The following is a 22,846-nucleotide window of genomic DNA, read 5'->3' as shown; positions in this document are numbered from 1 at the left end:
TTAAATGTAGGGGGTGTGCATAGGAATTTGTAATTTTTTTCTTTTTTCAAAGCAAACTGAAAATTAAATTAAAAATCAGCAGAAATGTGTCTCATTATTAAATCCTTTCCATGGTTTAATAACATTTATTTGGGTCACTGCAGAACAACTCGTACAGTTTGCATTACATTCTTTGATGCATTCTTTACTAAGCTCTCTTGCCCCCCTCCCACCTCCTTATAAAAAATATGTCTGCCACTTTAGCATGATGCACGTTGCTCCCAGCCTGCAGTCAGACTCACAGCCATCCTGCAGTAGCAACACTTGTATTTTGGTTATATAAAGGTTTTACTTTCTTTCATACAGAGGGGGAAAACCAAGGTGTCCTCAAGTGTCCTCATGTGATTCTGTTTGGCACTGACTAAAGATAAGGCATCCCTATTCTAAATAAGTCAACGAAAGAAAGTTGAAACGCATTTTCTAGTGAGCGTCACAAGCATTTACTATCAGTAGGCTACATTACAGACTTCTTGAAGAAAGTGCAGTTTGTAGACTGTAATCCCAAGCTTCTTTTCCACAGTCCTCCATCTTTCATCATAGTCCCCTTTCAAATTCTTCCTCCTTATCTGCAGTCTGTTTTCTCACTTCTAGTTTCCTTAGAGCATCAACCTTTGTTCACATTTCCCTGAAACCTCTCACCCAGTTTAAGTCCCAGGACACATCCCATGGAACTGATTCCCAGTCTTTTAGACGGGAGTCTTCACCACAGACTAATCTGCAGCACCTTTCTGCTTTCTTCCACACTCTCCAACCTTTCAGACCATCCTAAGTCTTACCCTCCACCACTAGCTTCCAGTCTTCTAGATCCCTATATTCACCTCTTCACACTTACAGTTTTTCTGTCAGCCTTCTCATATGCTGAATATTTTGGACGTGAAGTACTGTGGACAATTTCTGTTTTATTTGTTAAATTCTTTTAAGCATATTACATGGTACCTGGAAGGAAGGCTGAGTATTTATGTTGTCTTGACTGTCTTACACTACATTTTGGTGTAACCTGGAGGAATAGGGGAAAATAATCCTCCCTGCAAGCTCCTGAGCATATTCAGGGAGAGAAAGAAGGCTCCACATACTTAGTAGAAAAGGCAGAAGAGTAAATGAAGAGATCTCAGATAGACATTAGGCAACTGGTGGTTAGAAAATACAAATTAATAAATTATGTTGTGCTGAAGTTTAAAAAAGGTCAATCAAAGAAGGTGGATTAAAAGTGTTCAGTAGGTCACTAATATTTAAAAGAAATTACTAATTACCTTGCACGTCAATTAGTAATCAAGTGAGATTGTAGTCACCAATTTTTATTTTAGTATTTTTAAATAGAAAAAAATTGTCTACAGTAGTGTCAGGTATCCAAAACTTGATATCTACTAAAAGTTTTTTGGGCTTTGACACTGTTTGAGTACAAGCAGAGGTGCAATGATCAAATTGATTCCTAGCTGTACTGCCACGGAGAGTTTGAGGTTTTAAAATGTAATAGGATGTTATGAGGTTAGGTACATGGCTTTTGCTATCCCTGAGTAAACAGATCAGATTTGCCCATGGAATATGCAACAAAACGTCCCTGATCATATATGATCTCTCTGTAAAGGCTTACCACTAAAATCTCAGAACATTTCTTCTTCACTGAATATGCTTTATGTGCTTTCTTGTATGCCAAATTTATTAAATGAGACCTCAGAACTTACAGTCAGGCCGAGAGGTAAATCCCTGGGAAGGACCATAAAACTCAGATTTTTAGAGCTCTATTCACACATGGATCCAGGAATCCACACAAATTTTCACCTCGTCTTCTGAAGACTATTAATAGTCATTGTAAATAACTATTTGCAGGTACTTAGCAGCAATACAATGCAAAGTGCACTATGCTGAGCATCACTGCCTGTGTAAGAATCCTAAACACCTGGTATACTATAAAAAGAAGTTACTGATACATGCCCAAACACAGAAAGAATATTTGTGTTGCTATAGACATCTCTAAATTCTGTATATAATATCAACAATATTACACTATTTCCATGTACATTGTATATATCCACAGGTTACTGATTAATCACTTTCTGTTTGTACTTCAAATGTAAAGATGTATTTCTAAAGAAAAATAGGAAACAGTGCCCTCTAAAGGCCTTCTGTTTCATGCAGTGATATCAAACATATTATCTCCATAAATTTTCTCTGTATTTTAAAGCTATTTTAGCTATGCTAAATAGTTTACTCACAAGAATCCTTGGATGTAATAAATAAAAATAAAATTACAAAAGCAGATATTTGAATCAAAAGAAAGGTATTTTCATGGAATCATAGAATAGTTTGGGTTGGAAGGGACCTTTAAAGGTCATCTAGTCCAAACCCCCTGCCGTGGGCAGGGACATCTTCAACTAGATCAGGTTGCTCACAGCCCCGTCCAACCTGACCTGGAATGTTTCCAGGGATGGGGCATCCACCACCTCTCTGGGCAACCTGTGCCAGTGTTTCACCACCCTCAGCGTAAAAAATTTCTTCCTCATATCTAGTCTAAATCTACCCCCCTTTAGTTTAAAGCCATTCCCCCTTGTCCTGTCACAACAGGCCCTGCTAAACAGTCTGCCGCCATCTTTTTTATAAGCCCCCTTTAAGTACTGATAGGCTGCAATAAGGTGTCCCCAAAGCCTTCTCTTCTCCAGGCTGAACAACCCCAACTCTCTCAGCCTTTCTTCACAGGAGAGGTGTTCCATCCCCCTGATCATTTCCATGGCCTTCTTCTGGACCCACTCCAACAGGTCTGTGTCTTTCTTATGCTGAGGGCTCCAGAGCTGGACACAGCACTCCAGGTGGGGTCTCCCCAGAGCAGAGCAGAGGGGCAGAATCCCCTCCCTCGACCTGCTGGCCATGCTTCTTCTGATGCAGCCCAGGACACGATTGGCCTTCTGGGCTGCGAGCGCCCGTTGCTGGCTCATGTCCAGCTTTTCATCCCCCAGTACCCCCAAGTCCTTCTCGGCAGGGCTGCTCTCAATCCCTTCATCCCCCAGCCTGTATTGATACCGGGGGTTGCCCTGACCCCGGTGCAGGACCTTGCACTTGGCCTTGTTGATGCTCATCAGGCCCACTTCTCAAGCTTGTCCAGGTCCCTCTGGATGGCATCCTGTCCCTCTGGCGTGTCAACCGCACCACCCAGCTTGGTGTCATCTGCAAACTTGCTGAGGGTGCACTCGATCCCACTGTCTAGGTCATTGATGAAGATATTAAACAGCACCGGTCCCAATACGGACCCCTGTGGGACTCCACTCATCACCAATCTCCATCTGGACATTGAGCCATTGACCACTATCCTCTGGATGCCACCATCTAACCAATTCCTCACCCACCGGACAGTCCACCTGTCAAATCCATATCTCTCCAGTTTAGAGAGAAGGTTGTTGTGGGGGACCATGTCAAAGGCCTTACAGAGGTCCAGATAGATGACATCTGTAGCCCTTCCCGTGTCCACTGATGTCACTCCATCCTAGAAGGCCACTAGGTTGGTCAGGCAGGACTTGCACTTGGTGAAGCCATGCTGGCTGTCTCGATGCGCCTTAGCATAGCTTCCAGGAGGATCTGTTCCATGATCTTCCCAGGCACAGAGGTGACACTGACTGCCCTGTAGTTCCCCGGGTCTTCCTTTTTTCCCTTCTTAAAAATGGGGGTTATGTTTCCCCTTTTCCAGTCAGTGGGAACTTCACCGGACTGCCACGACTTCTCAAATACAATGGATAGTGGTTTAGCAACTTCATCCGCCAGTTCCCTCAGGACCCACAGATGGATCTCATTGGGTCCCATGGGCTTGTGCACCTTCAGGTGCCTTAGATGGTCTTGAACCTGATGTTCTCCCACAGTGGGCGGCTCTTCATTCTCCCAGTCCCCGCCTTTGCCTTCTGTGGCTTGGGCGGTGAGGCTTGAGCACTTGCTGGTGAAGACCGAGGCAAAAAAGTCATTGAGTACCTCCTCCTTCTCTGTGTCCTGGGTAACCAGGTCTCCCATTTCATTCTGGAGAGGGCCCACATTTTCCCTCGTCTTCCTTTTATCCCCGACATACCTATACAATCTTTTCTTGTTGCCCTTGACGTCCCTGGCCAGATTTAATTCTATCAGGGCTTTAGCTTTCCTAACCTGATCCCTGGCTGCTCACACAGTTTCTCTGTATTCCTCCCAGGCTACCTGTCCTTGCTTCCACCCTCTGGAGGCTTCCTTTTTGTGTTGGAGTTTGTCCAGGAGCTCCTTGTTCATCCATGCAGGCCTCCTGGCGTTTTTGCCTGACTTCCTCTTTGTTGGCATGCATCGTTCCTGAGCTTGAAGGAGGTGATCCTTGAATACTAACCAGCTTTCTTGGGCCCCTCTTCCCTCCAGGGCTTTGTCCCATGGCACTCTGCCAAGCAGATCCCTGAAGAGGCCAAAGCCTGCTCTCCTGAAGTCCAGGGTAGTGAGCTTGCTGCGTGCCCTCCTTGGTGCCCTCAGGATCTTGAACTACACCATTTCGTGGTCACTGCAGCCCAGGCTGCCTTTTATAGCCTTTTAGTCTTACAGCCAAAAATTCCTGTGCAGCAGTGCTATTGTGAGGAAAGACCTGACCTTGTAAGTAATAGCCCCTACTGCACGCAATGCCCTTAGGAGAGCAGCAAGCACATTATTCTTGCCACTTTCTTTTAGAGTCCAGCTCCCTCTTCTGATGAATTACCATAGAGAGATTTGACACAAGGATGCTACAGACCCTACCTCACAGCCACTCACAACTAACAAACTACCTAAGCTTTAACATAGTAGTTTGCGTGTATATATGTATATGTGCTTGTGTCAGAGAGAGAGAGAAAAAAAGGGCAAGTGAATGCATAAGTAAGCACAGGCACGGAATATTTATCATAAATGCAACCACTACACCATGATATTCAAATGACATTTTGCTTTCTTGAAAATTCATTTCAAACCTATTTACACTGAGGTCACTACTAAAGTTTTGAAATTATCAATCATGCTTTTAAAGCATATTTGGTGAAAAATGAGGGGCAAAACTTGATGTTCTGAACAGACGAAACTCATTCCTAGACCAAAGAGAGGTTTAAGGTCTCATACTACCTAAACAATTAGGGCTATTCACAGGTATTTATATCCATATGTGTATATGCTAAAAACAAAAGGAACAAATAAAAAAACCCAACACATCTTCCCATTTTTCTTAAGGGCAAGAATTCCTAGGTTCCCAGCGTCTCAAGTTATGATACCTAAAATATATAGAAAAACTACAGTAGGTATTGTATGAAATTATGAGAAATTATCATGATTTTCCTGACCATTTGGGAGCACAACACTTCAGCACATGTTTAAAGTAAACCATTCCACATGCTTCAAAATGCGCTTAAGGACTGTTTTAAATATGGGGGTCCTCCTGAAGCAGTACATATGAAATCACACAAGCGAGTCTACACTTAAAGATGTGTTTTTCACTCAGACTGTACATTTCAGTCCTGAGACTTACTATTAGTTATAAGTATTACCAGTTTTTTCTTAAAAAGACAGACTTTGACTTAATGGAATCAATTACGCCTGATAACGGTTAACTGATTCTATATCTCTGGGCTTTTGTGACTCTCTCAAACTGTTAGCTACCACGCTATATAAAAGTAAATGTGAGAAATTACATCCAGGACAACAAAGCTAAACACAGCACTGCAGATTTTTGAGACCCATTAATTTGCAATATGGCTCACTTCAGATCACTAATGGCTTCCTAATGGCACATTTTTATCCCTTCATTAGTTAAGAGAGGTTTCCTATAACAATGGCACCTCTCTGCTGTTACGTTAAACGTAATGTAGGAATAAATGCTACAGTCCTTTCTAAAATAATGGAGAAACCAAATATATTACCTAATCTCAAATGATAGCTATCCACACCTTAATGAAGCAGACTCTTCAGTTTTCTTGACACTCAAAAGATTGATGTCTCTTAATACCTTTATTTTCTAGCAAGAGAGAGAACTGTTTTAATTCAGGTTCCCAAATGAGTATTATCTCTGTCAAAAGTAATATTACTCTTATTTTTTTATTGTACTGTAGTCAGTGGGGCTTGATTATCATTATGTGTTTAAACCACAAGCTGACTCTCAGTATTACCATGGGCTCATTTTCCTATCTAGTAATAATTTATGGTTCTAATAATTTATAATCTGACAAAATAAAGAATTTGCATTCTGTCCTATTTCATATATTTGAAGTATATAAATTTTAGAAATAAACAGACAGCTATATCTGTCATTCACGATCTTCATTCAGCCACTTACAGCACCAAATTTACTCTAATCCTACAGTTTTTAGAAGTTCTGTGGATAGATTTAACGAGGGCAAGAGGAATAAAACAGAGTAATGAAGGATAGCTGTTAATTGAATTATTTGCATGGAGTCTTCTTTAGGATAATGCCACAACTCCTCTTCAGAGCTCAAAGGTCCTTGTAGAGGATTGTACTTCAGGAGCAGGCAACACAGTTCATAGATAATGCAGACCCAGAATAAAAAGCCTTTAGGGATTGACGCATGATTTTTTTTTCATCACAGTCTTGTTAATATTGGTTAGTAGTCTGTCTTTCTTATTGTCTGTCTAGTTGACTTTTAGGAAAAATTGAGTAAACAAAAACATTCTCCTGTTGGGAAGTGTAACAGCATTTAACTGTATATGAATTGATAAAGAAATAAATGATGTAGAGATGGAAATTTTACATAAGGAATGACAGTGCTTGGGAAATATATAGGGATTGATTCTACAAGGTTAATTACATATAAATAACATCATTGGCATCATAAGGTAAAAGTCTGCCACATTTTGAGAACTATTTGTTTTTTTCAGTAGGTGAAGCTGGGATTATATAAAAGAATATTGGGAAAGTAAGTCCTAATTATATGCTGACGTTCACTGAGTGGTCAAACTGACTATGGTATAAATATCAGGTTTAAAAAAAAAAAAAAAAAAAAGTTGTATTCCAAGGCAATACATTCCTCATTACAGAGCTCAAAGGGTGATGAATCAACTTTTGTCCAACATGAAGAAATTTGATAATCCCTATGGAATGGAGGATGACAAATGACTAAATTCTGAACAAGGGTTTGCTGGTATCAGATGCATAACAATGGGACAGTTATTCCACATACTCATAACTAAACAATATTCTATGTGGCTTATATATTAAGATACAGTGAAAAGGTAAGTCAGGGTTGTACATGACATTTAAACCAGGGAACGGTTATGGCAATAACTGAACACGTGGAGTTAAACTCAAAGAGTGCAGAAGAAGCAAAGCAGAGTGGTACACAAATGCCTCCTGAGGAAAGCTGTAGTAGCAAGAATTTTTGGTCAACAGGTTTTTGAACAGCAACAAATGGAAATAATACACTTAAAGATCTGTACAGTCAGAGGCAGAAGGAAATTAAAAGGTAGAAATCTCTCTTTTATGAAGTAGCTCTTTAAGTAAAATGTGAAAAAATCACAAACAAAATATAAGTATTTTTCTGACCTGAAGTGTTTTGAAACAAGTGACTGTTTGAGGCATTGAAACAAAACAACATCCCCTTCTGAGCCCCCAAAACCAATGAACTAGTAGAAAAAATAAATTAAAACATTAAGAAAGTATAATTTTAAATTGTAATAAAGAAATTTTACATTTTTCTAGAAGGTTATTTTTTCTCAGAGCAACTGAATAGCCGCCATCATGATTGCCTTTGCCTCCATTCTTTCTGTCCCACTGTTTAGAAAATGTGAGGGCCTTGAAAGGAACCAATAAAAAACCCCGTTTACTTACCATACCAAGAATATTCTTCATTTTGCCAGTTAAAAAGAGGGCATAGTTTTGTATTAAAAACACAGAGCTTACCTTTGCACCCAATTCATTATATTGCAACTTCAAAGCTGTAAGCCTTTCATCCAGTTCTTTTGGGTTCTCTGTCTGCTGCTTTTGAACAATCTGCCTCCCAGTTTTTATCACTGTTTCCACTTCAGACTTCACCTCACTCAGGCTTTTATATAATTTCTAATCAAATAGAAATATGAAAGAGAAATACCACCATTAAAATAAGTAAAACTGAAAAGACTACTGAAGGTATTTGTCCTGCTTTTGCCTGGGATAGAGTTAATTTCCTTCCTAGTAGCTGGTACAGTGCTGTGGTTTGGATTTAGGATGAGAACAATGTTGATAACACACCGATGTTTTAGCTGTCGCTAAGTAGCGCTCACACTAAGTCAAGGACTTTTCAGCTTCCCATGCCCTGCCAGTGAGAAGCTGGGAGGGGGCACAGCCAGGACAGCTGACCCAAACTGGCCAAAGGGATACTCCATACCATGTGACATCATGCTTAGTATATACACTGGGGGCATGTTCATTTGTCTTCCCCAGTAACAGTTACGTGTGATGGAGCCCTGCTTTCCTGGAGATGGCTGAAAACCTGCCTGCCAATGGGAAGTAGTGAATTAATTCCTTGTTTTGCTTTGCTTGCGGGAGCAGCTTTTGCTTTACCTATTAAACTGTCTTTATCTCAACCCACGAGTTTTCTCACTTTTACTCTTCTGATTCTCTCCCCCATCCCACTGGGTGGGGGTGACCGAGCGGCTGTGTGGTGCTTAGCTGCCGGCTGGGGTTAAACCACAACAGTATTATAAAGACGCATTAGAAGTCTTTGCATTGTTTGCTGTATAAAAACACCATCATGCATGACTCTGAGCACTTGCCACTCCCATTTGAAAGCTAAAGCAGTTGAGAGGCATCATGGTATGTGACCTAAGGATAAAGAAAACTCTTTTGTGTTTATGTATTAATGTGCGTGTATTAAAAAAAGTTTATGAGAAAATTGATCAATTTTTAAATCAGAATTCAAATTAACAGATTCAGAACAGCCTATCTTTACTAACATTGACTTCAAAGACTTGTCACCAAACCCAATGGCAGAAATGTTATAAATAAGAAAGTACACACCATCATTAATTGTTTTAAGATATGACAAAGGTTGTTTTCAAACTGATTTATATAATGCAGTATTTAAAACAACAACAGATGTCTTCTGTCAATTCATACAGCTTGTTGGACGTATTTAAACTAAATAGCCACTAAATTCATTTAAAAGTCTGACAGTTTTTCATACTACTAAATCAAGAGACTGGTAGGATAGAGGATTTCCCCTACATTTATGAAGTGTAACACTGTTCAAAAAATTAAATAATTAAAAAAACTACATGAAAAAGTAATGTAATGAGGTTAAACTAAAATATATTATATAATTCATTGCATTTTCCCTGCACTATTTCAATGACTGAGCAAAAAATAAGGGATAAACAGCTGTTCAGCAAGCGACGGCATGCAAGCAATCTGTAAACACAATACATTTCCCTAATATTTCAAATAAGTGATACTAAGAAATGTTCTTTCTTCCCATATGCAGAAATTTGGTATCATCATCTAAACGTATGACTTGGTAACTCAAGCCATTTAACAGCCACATAAATGCCCAATTAACATTCATGTAAATAGAGCAGAAGTCGAATTTATTTATTTATTTTTTTAATCTAAGAATAAATTCTGCCATGGCATGGAAATTCCACTGTGGAAAAAGACTCCACGGAGATACACAGTGTCCCTTACCACACAGGTACGTGAAGAATGGCAAACGTGAAGCTGTTGAGAAGCTTCATTGTTGAGATGTCTAGCTTAATTCTGTGTTCTAGCACTTTGCCATCATGTGTTGGAAAATAAACTTACTGTCCTGTATACGTAGAGAGAACTGCAAAATAAATTACACTGCACTTTTTTAATTTGTAATTTTTTGAGTTTTTCTTTTAGCTGCAATATCTCCTGCAATGTAGAATCTGTGTCTAGTAAGTCTGGACAGTAAAGACAAGACCTTTTTTCCAGCAGATCTGACAACAAAAAAACCCAAGCGCATTTTCTCCATAATCTAAAGTTAATTACCAAGCCAATTCTTAACATGGCTGTTATTTTATTTACTTAAAGGCAGTATGTATATAGTCCAACTGCTTTCTAGGTGCTTAATATGATAAAGACATTCTTCATCACTGAAAATGTGTCAAAAAATTAGGAAGCTGTTGTATGATGCACATTGGCTAACATCTGATGGGATACTATGACTAGATTTTTAAAATAGAAACATCATGAGATTCTTTGTAGATAAAGATGCTCTAAAAACCCTGTAAGTCTTCCATAGAATATGACAGGGCTGTAAAAGCTAGCTGCCGAGTGAAGATACTTTAATTCAGTACAGGGCTTCTAATTCCAGGGCTTCTTATCATTCTGATAGGAATATGAATGTAAGGGTAATTGTGTTTAAGAAAAACCCAAGATGTGAAGAAATAACATCGACTTGTTTCACGCTTATTTTTCAATTTAAATTCTTACATTTAGATCTGAAGAGGTTGAGGGGGAAAAAAACAACTTCAGGCATGCCATTGCTCCAGAAAATAAACAGCTGAAGACAAGGATCTGATTGTCATGATTTTTGCTGTTAAAATCTCCATTTCATTATCACCAAGCACACGGTGTTCATCTTTATCTTTACCTCCCTTTAACGGTAAAGGGGTACAGGGTTACAGGGATATTAAAGGGATACATACAGATTTTCCTCATATTCTTTAGGGCATATTCAGGTCATCTTTTGCTCTTGAACTGTAAGAAAGTCACAGCATGCCATCTCATGGAAGCTGTAATTATGTTTTTTCTTTATGTTTTGTGTTTCCTGGCTAGAAGAGTCTTGTGCAGTGCAACATCTCTTTTGATTACATCACGGAATTCCATGACTGTAGCATATTGTGGAAAATAGAGTGAATCCAGGGAGATAAACTCATATGCAAGATGGGAAGGGGGAATTAGAAAGGGATCCCGACTGGCCTTCTCACATAGTGAAAGTGCATGACCATTGTTTGAAAGTTCACTGAAGTGAGAATGTTTTGATATTTTAATTTTTTTTCAATTTTGTGCGTAACTGATACTTTGTTTCTCATTCTGAATTCAGGAGAACATTCTGTAATTTTTAGCTTTCTCCACATAAATCCACATTTTCAAATTTTTTCACTCATTTAATTAGCATCCCATGCTTCTGAGAGGTCTTTGCCATAACAGAAGAAGAGAACAACATATAGAAAAGAAAAAGTTACTGTAAGGCTGTTAGAACTATTTCATTGTGTTATTGCATCCTGGGAAATGTTGAAATCGAATACAATTTTCAGCGTACAATGTCATTCTAACCTCATTTGCAAACAAGACAAGTAGGACAAGAAGGATCAAACCCTTCTTTCTATCCTCCTCCCCTTGAACAAATCAAACTTTAACTAAAAAGGTTCCTATAACTTCCATTGTGTAACTTTGCTCTTATGTTACAGATCAGAATCTTTTCTAATATCTCCCAAAGAAATATTGACATCGTCACTGAAAATACCTTAAATTTGAAAGGCAGAACAGACAAGAAACAAATAGAAAGACAGTATCTTTAAATATTCACCATGCAATGATCCAACTGTGACTGTACTACTTCCTGCTCAACACTCTTCATCTCCAACTTGGGCACCTGCAATTTCACTTCATCTAAAATTCTTTTACATTCTTGTAGGCGCTGTTCAAAGTTGGCTGGCTTCTGAAACAAGCGAAACTTCATGGAGACATCCTGCAGCTTTTTCTGAAAAGTAAGCGTTGGTGAGTAGTAAATGTGAAATCAAATCAATACTGAAACCAAGTCTTAGACCCATTTCAGAATACTTAGAATCCATTATCAGCAGTTTCTTTTTTTAAAGAATTTAAAACTTTTGGGGAAAATGCCAGCAACAGAGATTCTTGGTCTTCACAGGAGGAAAAAAATTCTTGTATCATCCACGGCACTGGATGCAGCAGAGCCAGTGAGCCCATATACTCAACTGAAGAAAGGGAGTGTTTTCGTATTTTTGCAATATGCAAAATGCTGGGGGTGGGGAGTGAACAGGGGTTTAATGGCTTTTAGTCCCTCAAAGAAACCCAAATAAAGTGGCGGGGCAGTAAGTAGGTCTAGCACAAAACCTGAGATTTAGAGTATAAAATTGATTTCTATTTCGATTTAAAAAAGCATAACCTAGAGTAAAAAGAAAGTAATTTGAAGGCAGAAAAATCTATGACAAGCATGGTTTCTACTTTCAGAATTTTCACAATTTGTTATCTTTGTCCATTAATTATATTGCTTGCTCACATGATCCCTACCTCAGGGGGAGGGGAAATAATTAAAAATAAAGCAAAGAAAGGGCATTTTAATTATCAGCTTGAATAAGAACTAATTTATCTTTAGAAGTTCAGAGCAAAGTACTAGTAGAATAAGTTTTTCTACTGTTTGGAAAAAAAAAAAAAGAATGTCACTTAGAAATGGATAAGTAATTAAATAGGAACTCAGCATCTGCAAACACACTTTTGATTTTTTTATCCTCAAATCCTGGACACTTTATACCAATAGTGTTGTCTGTTCTACACAAACTTGAGAAAAACTATGAGGAGTAGAATTAGCCTATACATAGGCATTAGTAAAAATGCTTCCCACATTTATCAGATTTCTGTGAAGGAGGCCGGAATCATGAGCAGAGGACAATTCTGGGTAACACAGAGAACTGTGTAGATTTCAGCAGTTCCTTCCAACAACTTTCCTCATTAAATCCTCTTAATGAAATTGAGATCCAATGGGGTAAGAAAGGAAGTCTTTCCCTAGATAAATAAGTGAACAATGAATAAAAATAGGAAACAAAGAGTAGGAATAAGTGGTCTTATTTTTCTTCAGTGTGTTTGCATACACTAAATTCATACTTAATTAGTTTTTCATCTTGTGACACTTCAACTTGATGAAGGTCAAGTCCTATTGGAAGCTTGCAATGCCACATCAGTATCTGTTACAATTTGTGTTGGTCAATATGTTAAAAATGACCTAGAAAAGAGAGAGAATGATGGTATTAATGGTAGAGAAAATTAAAACAATCTGTGAAGAGTCACTGAAGGATTGGACAGTACTGAGGATCTGTAGGAAAAAAACAAGCAAATTATATTTAATTAATCCAAAAATTAAGTACTGCACGTCACAAAAGAAACACTAAGCTTGATATACCACAAGTGGGATCTAAATTATCTATTAGCACTCTCACTTGAGTTATAATAGATAACTATAACAGTTATATTATATACGTATATTTCTCTCTGACCGTTTTAAGAAAATATCAGCTCAATACTTAAAAGCAGCCAAACAAGCAAAGTGAGTAATTGGAATGATTAGGAACATAAAGAACAAAAAAGAAAATACCTGCCAGAGTATAAAAGTCATTGTATAAATCTATATTGTGCCTAAATAACGTGTGCCATTTTGATCACCTCATCTCAAAAAACATACGAATAGAAAATGTGTAGAGAAGAATGACAGGACAATTAAAGCTAAACATCTAAAGGTCTCAGTATGATTTCACATACTAGTCAGTCTGGAAAAGAGACAACTGAAGGAGATTAAAATTAGTGGTATGCAAAAAGCTGACTAGCAAATGATTGTTAACTGTTTCTCAGAATTCGTGAAGAAGGTAACAGCAAGTTAAACTCTTAAATAGGAAAACCAAAATGAACAAAAGGAAGGACTACTTCACATAGCATTCAGTTAAATTGTGCAATTAGATGTTAAATGAAGTTGAGGATTCCAGCAATTTACAAGACTTGAGAAACCATTTAGACATGAGCTTTTAAATACCTCTGACCCAGAAATTGCTCAGCTGCAAATCACTGGGGAAGCATCACATATTGTTCACCTTACTGTACCTGTCACTCACTGTCTTCTGGCTACTATTGAAGATACGGTTTTGGGCTAAATGGATCTTTGGTGAGAAGTAACATGACAATTCTTAAATGCTTAAAATATGTAGTCAGCCGAATTTACTTCACATCAACAGTTGAACTGATGGCAATACTCAACCTTCACGTTCAGTAGGGAAACCTGGCTGGCCTAGATAAAGAGCTCAGCAACAACTGATGGGAGAAAAGGAAAGCCCACGACTAAGTCAGTATCATTCTGTTTTGATTTGAGGAAAATGTCTTCTTTAGAAGCAAAGGATCCGTATTCAGTCAAAAGCAAAACTACAGGTAATTAAATACATTTATAGATTTAACTTTTTTTAATATTTTATTACATTAAATAATGTTAAAATATCACTAGGAATTAGCAATGCAGTAAGGGAAGGGAGTCAACTATCTTTTTACTCTGACAAGTGTGTTTACCTTAAAAGTTAGATGAAAGTAATAAAGAAACAAGAATGTAATTCTTAAAAAAGAAATTTGTATAATTTCTTCCCACAAAGAACTGAGTATTGAATTTCCAAAAATAGCCCTTCCTTAGGGTAGATTTCACTTTCATGTAACAATTCTTAGCCTAGTAGGACTAATTAGGTCTTAGGTCACTATGGCAGAAATAGATTTTTATTTTGCTAATCGTCCTTTTCCCCTTAAATTTAAAAATCAGAACTTAACTCTCAACCTACAGTAATCCAAAAAACCAGGATAAATTTGGTCACTTAACAGTTGTCTCACAATCTCATTGAAATTACTTATTTTGATAATTGTTTACTTTCTGTCTAGACAATGGAACTAATATTAGAACAACTATATGTCAAATTAGAAATATTACTTAGCTCAAAAAAAAGAAATGCATGCAGTATTTGCATGCAGCAAGCGAGAATGCTCTTCAGGAAAAATGTAAGTAAAGGCAAATCTTGTGAAATGTGATTTACCACCAAAGGTACTGCACAATGATGGAAAAGAATTCAAGAGAGTTCACTGGCCTAAAATCAAATATAGTCATAAATATTTGGAACAAAGGGTTCAGCTTTTACCCTTTTTGGTATTTGATATTTACATAATGCATGTACATTTGCTATTTTTTGTTTATATTTTATCTAATGTAAGCAAAACAGAATCTCAAAATGACCCCACCAGTTTGTCAAAACTCAAACTGATGCATATGGTCATCTAGAGAAGCCTTTTGAAGAAAAAAATACCTGCACAAAGATGGATTAAGAAAAGGAAAAGGCACCTAGAAAGGGTAGTGCTCCCTTGCATGCTGTTGAATTTATAAACGTTTAGATACAAAGTCACTGATGAAATACGGGCAGCATCACAGCTGCCATGGAGACCATCAGAAGGTGAGTTAGTGTGAAGGAACACAGAAAAATAAGGAAACATAAATATTCTCAACAAAGAAAAACTAGTCCTGTAGATAAGAGGAAACATTAAAAAAAACCCAACTCAACTTGTTCATTTCAAATTAACTATTAAAAAGACATTAATGTTATCCATAATAAAATATAAAACTGAAGATAAGATACCTAGAAATATTTGACAGAGATAAAGAAAAAGACGGCCTTTTTTATTGTTAATACTATAACAAAATTCGTTGTCTTTCCTAATGAATTTTGACAATTTGTTTTGCAGCCTGGGGAACTTTGGCACTAATGCCAAAAGAAAAGTAGCAAAACAGTCATGAACCCATCACAGATTAATGGGTAAAAAATGTGTATTTTTCCTAATTGTTAATTATGTCTTCTTCAGTTTGAAATAGGTCTCTCTCTGTCTATTAAGATAGATGAAATAATGCATTAGCTAACATTTTAAATTGATGACTGCAATGCACCGCTCAGCATAGATTTGTGTTTCAAATGCAGTTCTACCAAATATTTCCAAATATTTTAAGATACTTTTAACTCTAAATATTTTCAAATACTTCAAAAGGTATACCAAAAAGCCTCACTGTAGTTTTATTTCTTGCAACCGCAGCACATTCAAAACACCCCTTATACAGTGTCCCCACCAGCTGGTTACATCAGCTCTGCATACCCTAGAACTGATGCCAACTAGCTAGGAAATCTGTAATAGAAAAATGAGCAGTAAGAAGATACGGATGGTATGCTTTATCCGCTCTAATTTCCTGGCTAGAAAGGAGCAGCTAAAACAGAAGAGATACCTTAAGAACATTTCATACATGAGTAATAGCATTACTCATGCCGTTTGTTTGCACGAGTGAAGGAAAGATGGAGGAAATAAAATTTGCATACCTGTGCCACATCAATTTGGGAAAGCACTCTTTTGGCAGCATCTTTACCCCGGTTTCGTTTCTTCATTTCTTCCAAACTAATCTCATGGCTTGTTAATTCAGATTGTATTTTCTGTTGAAAAACAAAGACAGTAATCAGCAGGGTTTGAAGAAAATGTTTATGTTGTTAATACTATTTGGAACAGTTGATTTTGAAAGATATTAAACAGAAGTACTACACTATATACAGGATCATTAGAGGAATTTATTCAAAGAATTACTTGTTCACCACCCTGTAAATTATTCAGTTTAGTTTCTCTTGATCATAATAAAACCTTCTCCTGCTCAAACATATACAACTCTGATATTGTGACAGTAATGACATAATCTTGCTAAGGAAATTTTGATTAAACTGTAGGCAAAAAAAAAAAATTTCTTTTATCTGAAGGAAAGCAACTATTATTGGGAAGAAAACTAAAAATTAATCACAGAAAAGAAAAATACAAATAGAAAAGTGATTTGCTTCGCTATTCTTATGTCTTATTATTGCCACAGTATCATCAGGCGAGTTGAGAGAAAACTGATCAAAATATCCTGTATGTATAACAACAGCTCCATCTAACAGAGTTGTGTTATATCTAAAACAGTATACAATTTGTGGCATATTACTGACCAGAATCTATGCTCAGTATCTGTAGATATGGTAAAAGCATAATGACATGTAGTTTGTTAAAACACTAACTTAATCCATTTTCTAACACACATTTCTGGTTATCTCTTTCTGCAAAACCAGTGGGCAATCAAGTCATCACAAGAAAAATATCAGCCTTGTTGGTTCACCATAAATCAACCTTACAGAAAACAATTAACTTAAGCAGTGTTGGCTAGTGCAATGTAAGGGAAAAGAGTTCTCATAAAGTATATTGATACAACATAATTTAGAGCGATTCACATATTTTTATGTTTAAATTGTTAGAAAATGAGAAACTGTTATTAGCAGAATTGCTAGACAAATACTACTGAGAACGATTACTCTATGAAATAAAGACAAGGTATGTCCCCACCAGGAAATGTATTTGAGGCCATTGTTCCTGCATGAAAAAGTGACTTTAGATTTAATCTTTTTTTCCTATGGTATACAAGCATTTCTCAGACACACTAAAGACTAGCTATAAGTTTAAAGATATGCACAGGCATTTATCTTACACTACAGTAACTTGTAAAATTCGAAAACTGTGTAGTTAAAAAAAATAAAGAATTATGCAAATTAAAAGGGGTTTTTAAATTACAACTTGATCTTTTAAAGTTTGATTGTAAGTAAAAATGAATATATAGGTATTTTTAATAACATCTTCATATATTATTAAGTACAAAGCTGTGTACACTGTATGCTGTCTACTTTATAGGGGTATTACATGGTTATAATGACTTGTATAACATTATAATGTCTTGTATATAACAATACTACACTGAAAGCAGTTTTTCACAAGTTATATTGGAAATGTATTAAAGTAAATTTAAAAAGAGACTTACAAAAATACAGAAAGTTATTAAGTCATTACTAAATTTAGTTGAGATATATTTACAAGTCTAAAGTATCCAGTATTATTTAGAGAAACAAAGCATTTGTAAAAGCAAAATGACTGACAAAAAGCTCTCAATTTAGATGAAATTTTTCATCTAAAATTACCATAATTGTACATTTTCTATTTTTATAGTGTGTATTTTGAGTTCTCCTTGTCAAGGCTATTTACTGAATGGTCAGTAGTATTTGGAGCAAGTAATAGGATTTTTCTAGATATGATATTTTAGTTTTGAGAAAACAAAGACGGTCAAGTAAAAGGAGATGCAATACAAGGAGAGAAGGTTTATTAAACAGTTTATTTTGGACTACTTCTTTTCTCCTTGTCTAAGTTTAAAATTTCCCCCTTGAAGTGTACTAGAACTGTAACAAGATTATCTTCTCTGTTTGTGCAGCACACAGACCAAATTGTTGGTGGTGACGCAGCACTAGTCAGCTTCTGAAGCCAAACCATTTCTTCATGTCTTGAAAGTCAGAACTGTACATACAAGGATGAAGCAAGTCTGAATGCTAGAAAAATATACTATATCCCATCCAGTATTTCAACTGTTTGCTTCTGCACCTCATCAATTAACTGATTTTTGGTTGTATTTTCCAGTTTACTTTGCTGAACGTCAGAGTCACTCTGGAAAGCATATAATTGAACAGTTCTTATCTGAATAGGTCAGAACAGCACAGTACAGATAAGAGTACTGTTTAACCAATTAGGTATTATGGGACATTGCATGGAGATTGTTCTACCTTACTTTTTAAAAATTGCACTGCAGGAGAGCTTTCCTCTAATATGTTTGTTCTCTCTAATTCTGTATTTTCATGTCAGAGTAGGTGATACAGAGTAAAAGCTTTGCAGCAAAACCTGCCTTCATTTAATTTCTAGAACATGACAATATAATGTAGTGTATGTAACTAATAAATATCACTGTGCTTAAATTACTCTGTCCTACAGGTTAAGAATTCTCATTTTCCATTCCTGGCATTTTTTTCAGGAAGTTTATTAATTTGCAATATATATATATAAAAACTAAAATATGAGTGTGTATATATATAAAAACTAATTATATTTACAAGACCAAAGGCACTGATTATGCTTATTCTCATGAGGACCACTTCTAGAGCAAAAGGATTTCAGTCCCAAGGGCATGCAATACATTATTTCTCTCAATTACTAGGCTTAACTTTAAAAAGATGAACAGTGAAATGCAGAGAGTCTCGCTATATTGACAGCAAAAAGCAGAGAATTGGCAGTGTAGCTAGTTCTTGGAAAAAACTTTCCTATCTTGAATCAGAGAAAGGAAAGCCAAAAAAACCAACGTGACTACTTGTCTCATTTGAAAATTGTCACAAACCTAGCAGCAATCTCTTGCTTCGAGAACAGCATTTAGAAAAAAGGTAACAAGGCATAGAAACAAACTCCGTAACATTATTTGCAACAGAAAATTGAACTAGAAGGCTTGATTATATGTCACTTCCCATCAATACCTGCTACCATAATTAGAAAATCAGTCATCATATTTACAAAAAACAAAGAAATGCCAAAAAGCAATAATCAGCAAAATCATAACAATGGAAAGTAATTTGGAAAAAAACCAACAAGCCAAACCCCCAACCTTCTGTATTTAATTAAAAGAAGTGATTTATTTATAACCAAAGGATAAAAATACAAAACCATGATATACATACAACTAATATTGTGGAATAATGTTTGAAAAGACAAGATTAGATGGATTGTACATCTAACGTGCAAACACAGATTTTCGTATGAGTAATGCTGAAAAGACTACACTACAGAAACAGCTGACAGTTCCAGTTGATGTAGTATCAGCAGGTTGAAAAAAGTTTGAATGACATTCTGGAAAACATACTGGTGAAACTTCTTTCTCATGGCAGGTCAGGGATACCATTTTCCACCCCAGAACTGGGGGAAACCTCTCATCTCTCTTATCTGCTCCTTAAGAATGAAGAAGACTCTGTTGGTTCTGTTACTTCAGGATTGGGGAGAGGTCACGGGAGACGTGTATTATAGTGCACCTTATCCTCCAAGACATCTTAATTTCATGTTGCTGGACCTCACTGTATTGTATATTAGTTGCCCAAAATTCGTAACACAGGGAGGAATTACTTTGCAGTCACTACTGACTATACCACCAGGATCGGCAAATTGGTAACTTCTCAAAAGCTGGATAAATCCGGAAGAAGAAAGATAAAAGTGATATGTATATTAACATGTTCCAAGATGAGACAGGGAACCCTGACATCACTTGAACTTAGAATAAGCAATGAATAGGAGAAATATTTCCTGTGGGTATGCGGTGCAATAAAAGTGGCCAATTTCCCAGTCCCAATTTGATTTATAAACTTCCACAAAAAATACACTAAACATAAAGAATTATAGTTCATTAAACACTGCTACAGCAAAGGGATTAGGTTAAAATAAAGTTGCTAGAATTAACCACACTTCTTCCTTTTTTTCTTCTGCTTTCTCTTTCTCTTTAAAGTCCATTGCAGAAAAATATTGACTAAAATCCTGTTTACTAACTAAAAACCTGATTTATAAAACCTGTTCCCGTACAAAAAAGTTATTTTCATTCTGTGACAAAAAACTGGCCAAATCCTCCAGCAGAAACATGTCCTATTTTCTCCATGAGAAGCTTAATGAAAGACATCAAAAGGCTTTCCAATCTAAAGCGAAGATTTATGGAAACACAGGGCGTTACATTAGAGACAGGTAGTTCCTTAAAGAGAGGACACTTGGATCTCTTGGGTTACACATAGTAAACAGAAAGACTGTTTTACACCTCTCTCTGACCTTGCAGGGTTGGTCCTTTCCTGAAAAGATTTCTCTCCTGCCTAGCCACTTTCAGCGGCATTCTGAGCTATAGGCAGAATCTATGGTGGGTAGACGTAGGTAACCCCTGAGGGCTGGCTCGGGCACTGTCCCCTGCTCCCGCAGGTGCTCTTTCAGTAGGAGGCTGCACGCCCCAGCCTGGGGGTAATGTCCTTTTCTGTCCCACTGGGCTCCTAGAGGCTGCTCCCAGCTCAGCATCTTTGCTCTCAGATAGGTTTTCCCCCTAGTTTGGAGGACGCCAGAAAATAAACGTGCTGCTCCCTTCTCATAGACATTTTTAAGCAGAACATGCTATGCAAAACATGCTAGTCAAAATAAACTAAGCAGTTATACTATCCTCTACTACGTCCACATTCATCTGTCCACATTCCACATCCTCCAACAAAATACATCACGCAACACTATTACTGGGCAACTGAATATTGTTTAATTCTCGAGAACTGAAAATTACATAGCCAGAGTAGTAAATCTTTCAACAGGGAGTGGCGGATCTGAAGGCAAGGGTAATTACATTACCTTAAGTTTCTTCCACTGTTTGTTCTAGGAAAACAGTCTAAATTTAGCCTATAACATCACTTTTCTACTATGGATTTCATTAAGATCTACTGCATAAAAAGGCCTGGACTTGACAGCAACCCTACGAGTTCTGCAGTGGCACAAGATGATGATGACAAAATGACATGATTCAGGCAAAACGGTGAACTTCTAATTGTTCTCTGCTTTTTTGTATACTAGTCCATTATGAACTCAAATTATACTAGATTACCTTTGTAATTAATGAGTCTCACATAACTCTTACACCAAAATTGCCTGAATATGAAATTTGCAGATTTGGCTCTCATGAGTTGCAGAGAACAGCTTGACAGCTCTTCTTGGTGTATTAGGTTTTCTGATTCGTATTTCTCTAAGTACTACTCAGCTAGCCCTAACAGCTCTCAAGAATGGTGCTCAGTTTAACCTCATTTTTGCTTATTTTTGCGATTGCTATCGATGCCTAAGGAGTCAGATCTCAGCCTAATGTATGGAGAAAATAAAAGATTTAGAGAGCATTTTGGTAAGTTAATCTCTATAAATGGGAAGATCATGATTCTAGCAGACATGAAAAACATACCTGAAACAATTTCAGAACTGCTAGTGGTTACCTTTGAAAACTCTGACAGGATAAACAAAGTACCAGAAGATTAGAAAAGTGAAGTTGAAGTACCCATCTTTAAAAGCACAAAAAAAAAAATGTGCCAGTGATGTCACACGTTTGCAAAAAAAGAATAAAAGCATATAATACATATAGAAGATGATGCTATAGCAGGAACGACATACAGGTAAGTCTCAACAAGAACAGCATACTTAGTTTTGAACACTACTCTTCAAGAAAGATTAACTGAAGAGTCCAAATGAGAAGAGCAAATCATCAGAGGATAGAGACATGACTGACAAGTAAGGTGGACATGACAAATGCAGTGTGTGCAGTTAAAACGCAGTTAATGCAGTGTTCAGATGCTACGGAGACGTGTAGTGTGAGAACCTGTATAGTACAGAAATCTGCATAGATATTCAAACTTAATACATAACAAAATATAAGCTTACGCTTCTGAATAACTCTTATCAGCTATTCCCTCTTTGACCCCTGATCTACACATGGCTGAACAAAATAATTCTCACGATTTCCAGCACAGGAAAAGGAAGTGTAAATACCTTTAATGTTAGACATTTCACTAAGTAGACAATTGTGAATTCTTTGTCCCAAAATATTAGTCTGAAGGCAATGAAGCATGGCATTATTCTTGTCAAGTAGCACATTGCACAACCGAACAACTCTGCCATTATATCATCACATTAACTTTGATTTTGAACATAGCACAATGATATTTTAAAAAAGATATTAATAACCGTCTTCACTTACAAAATAGTCAGTTGTGTAGTGCTTATCACTACAGAACTGAAATTATTCAAGGAGATTATTGAAAAGACATAGTACATTACTTCTGGTTTTCTCAGAAACACAATATTGTTCATTTATTCTCCACATTGCATTTTACATAAGTCTACAGGAAGAACAACAGACAAGTGATTTGTCACATGAGATGAGAAGTGAAATAAGTGTATTTTCTGTCCCATAATATAAACCTGTGTAATCGCTCAGACTAAACAGAAGTACAAAGTGGAGATTCTCTCTCCCACCAGAAGTTATTTAATAACAAAGCTACAAATAATTATCTGAAAAATATTTTGCAATATAAATATAATATTTTCAGTACAGATTTATTTGCTTCCTGTCAGTTAAAGAGTACTTGAAAAAAAGTCAGCAACTGGCAAATTCCTGTG

General features: G+C 36.7%; 1 protein-coding gene across 11 annotated transcripts in view; it reads right to left on the bottom strand.

Annotated features, from left to right (window-relative positions):
• Nucleotides 1-22,846, bottom strand: part of DMD (dystrophin) — a 1,394,632-nt gene that overhangs the window by 737,023 nt on the left and 634,763 nt on the right. For all 11 annotated transcript variants that reach the window (XM_076355694.1, XM_076355734.1, XM_076355779.1 and 8 more), the window contains 3 exons: nt 16,120-16,230; nt 11,532-11,705; nt 7,904-8,059 (listed from right to left, as the gene is read on the bottom strand). In XM_076355694.1, coding sequence (XP_076211809.1) covers nt 7,904-8,059; nt 11,532-11,705; nt 16,120-16,230 — 441 coding nt within the window. The remainder of the gene's footprint in view (nt 1-7,903; nt 8,060-11,531; nt 11,706-16,119; nt 16,231-22,846) is intronic.

The sequence above is a fragment of the Aptenodytes patagonicus genome, chromosome 1 (genome assembly GCF_965638725.1).
Source record: "Aptenodytes patagonicus chromosome 1, bAptPat1.pri.cur, whole genome shotgun sequence".
NCBI lineage: Eukaryota > Metazoa > Chordata > Aves > Sphenisciformes > Spheniscidae > Aptenodytes > Aptenodytes patagonicus.
This window is presented reverse-complemented; position numbering and strand designations above follow the sequence as displayed.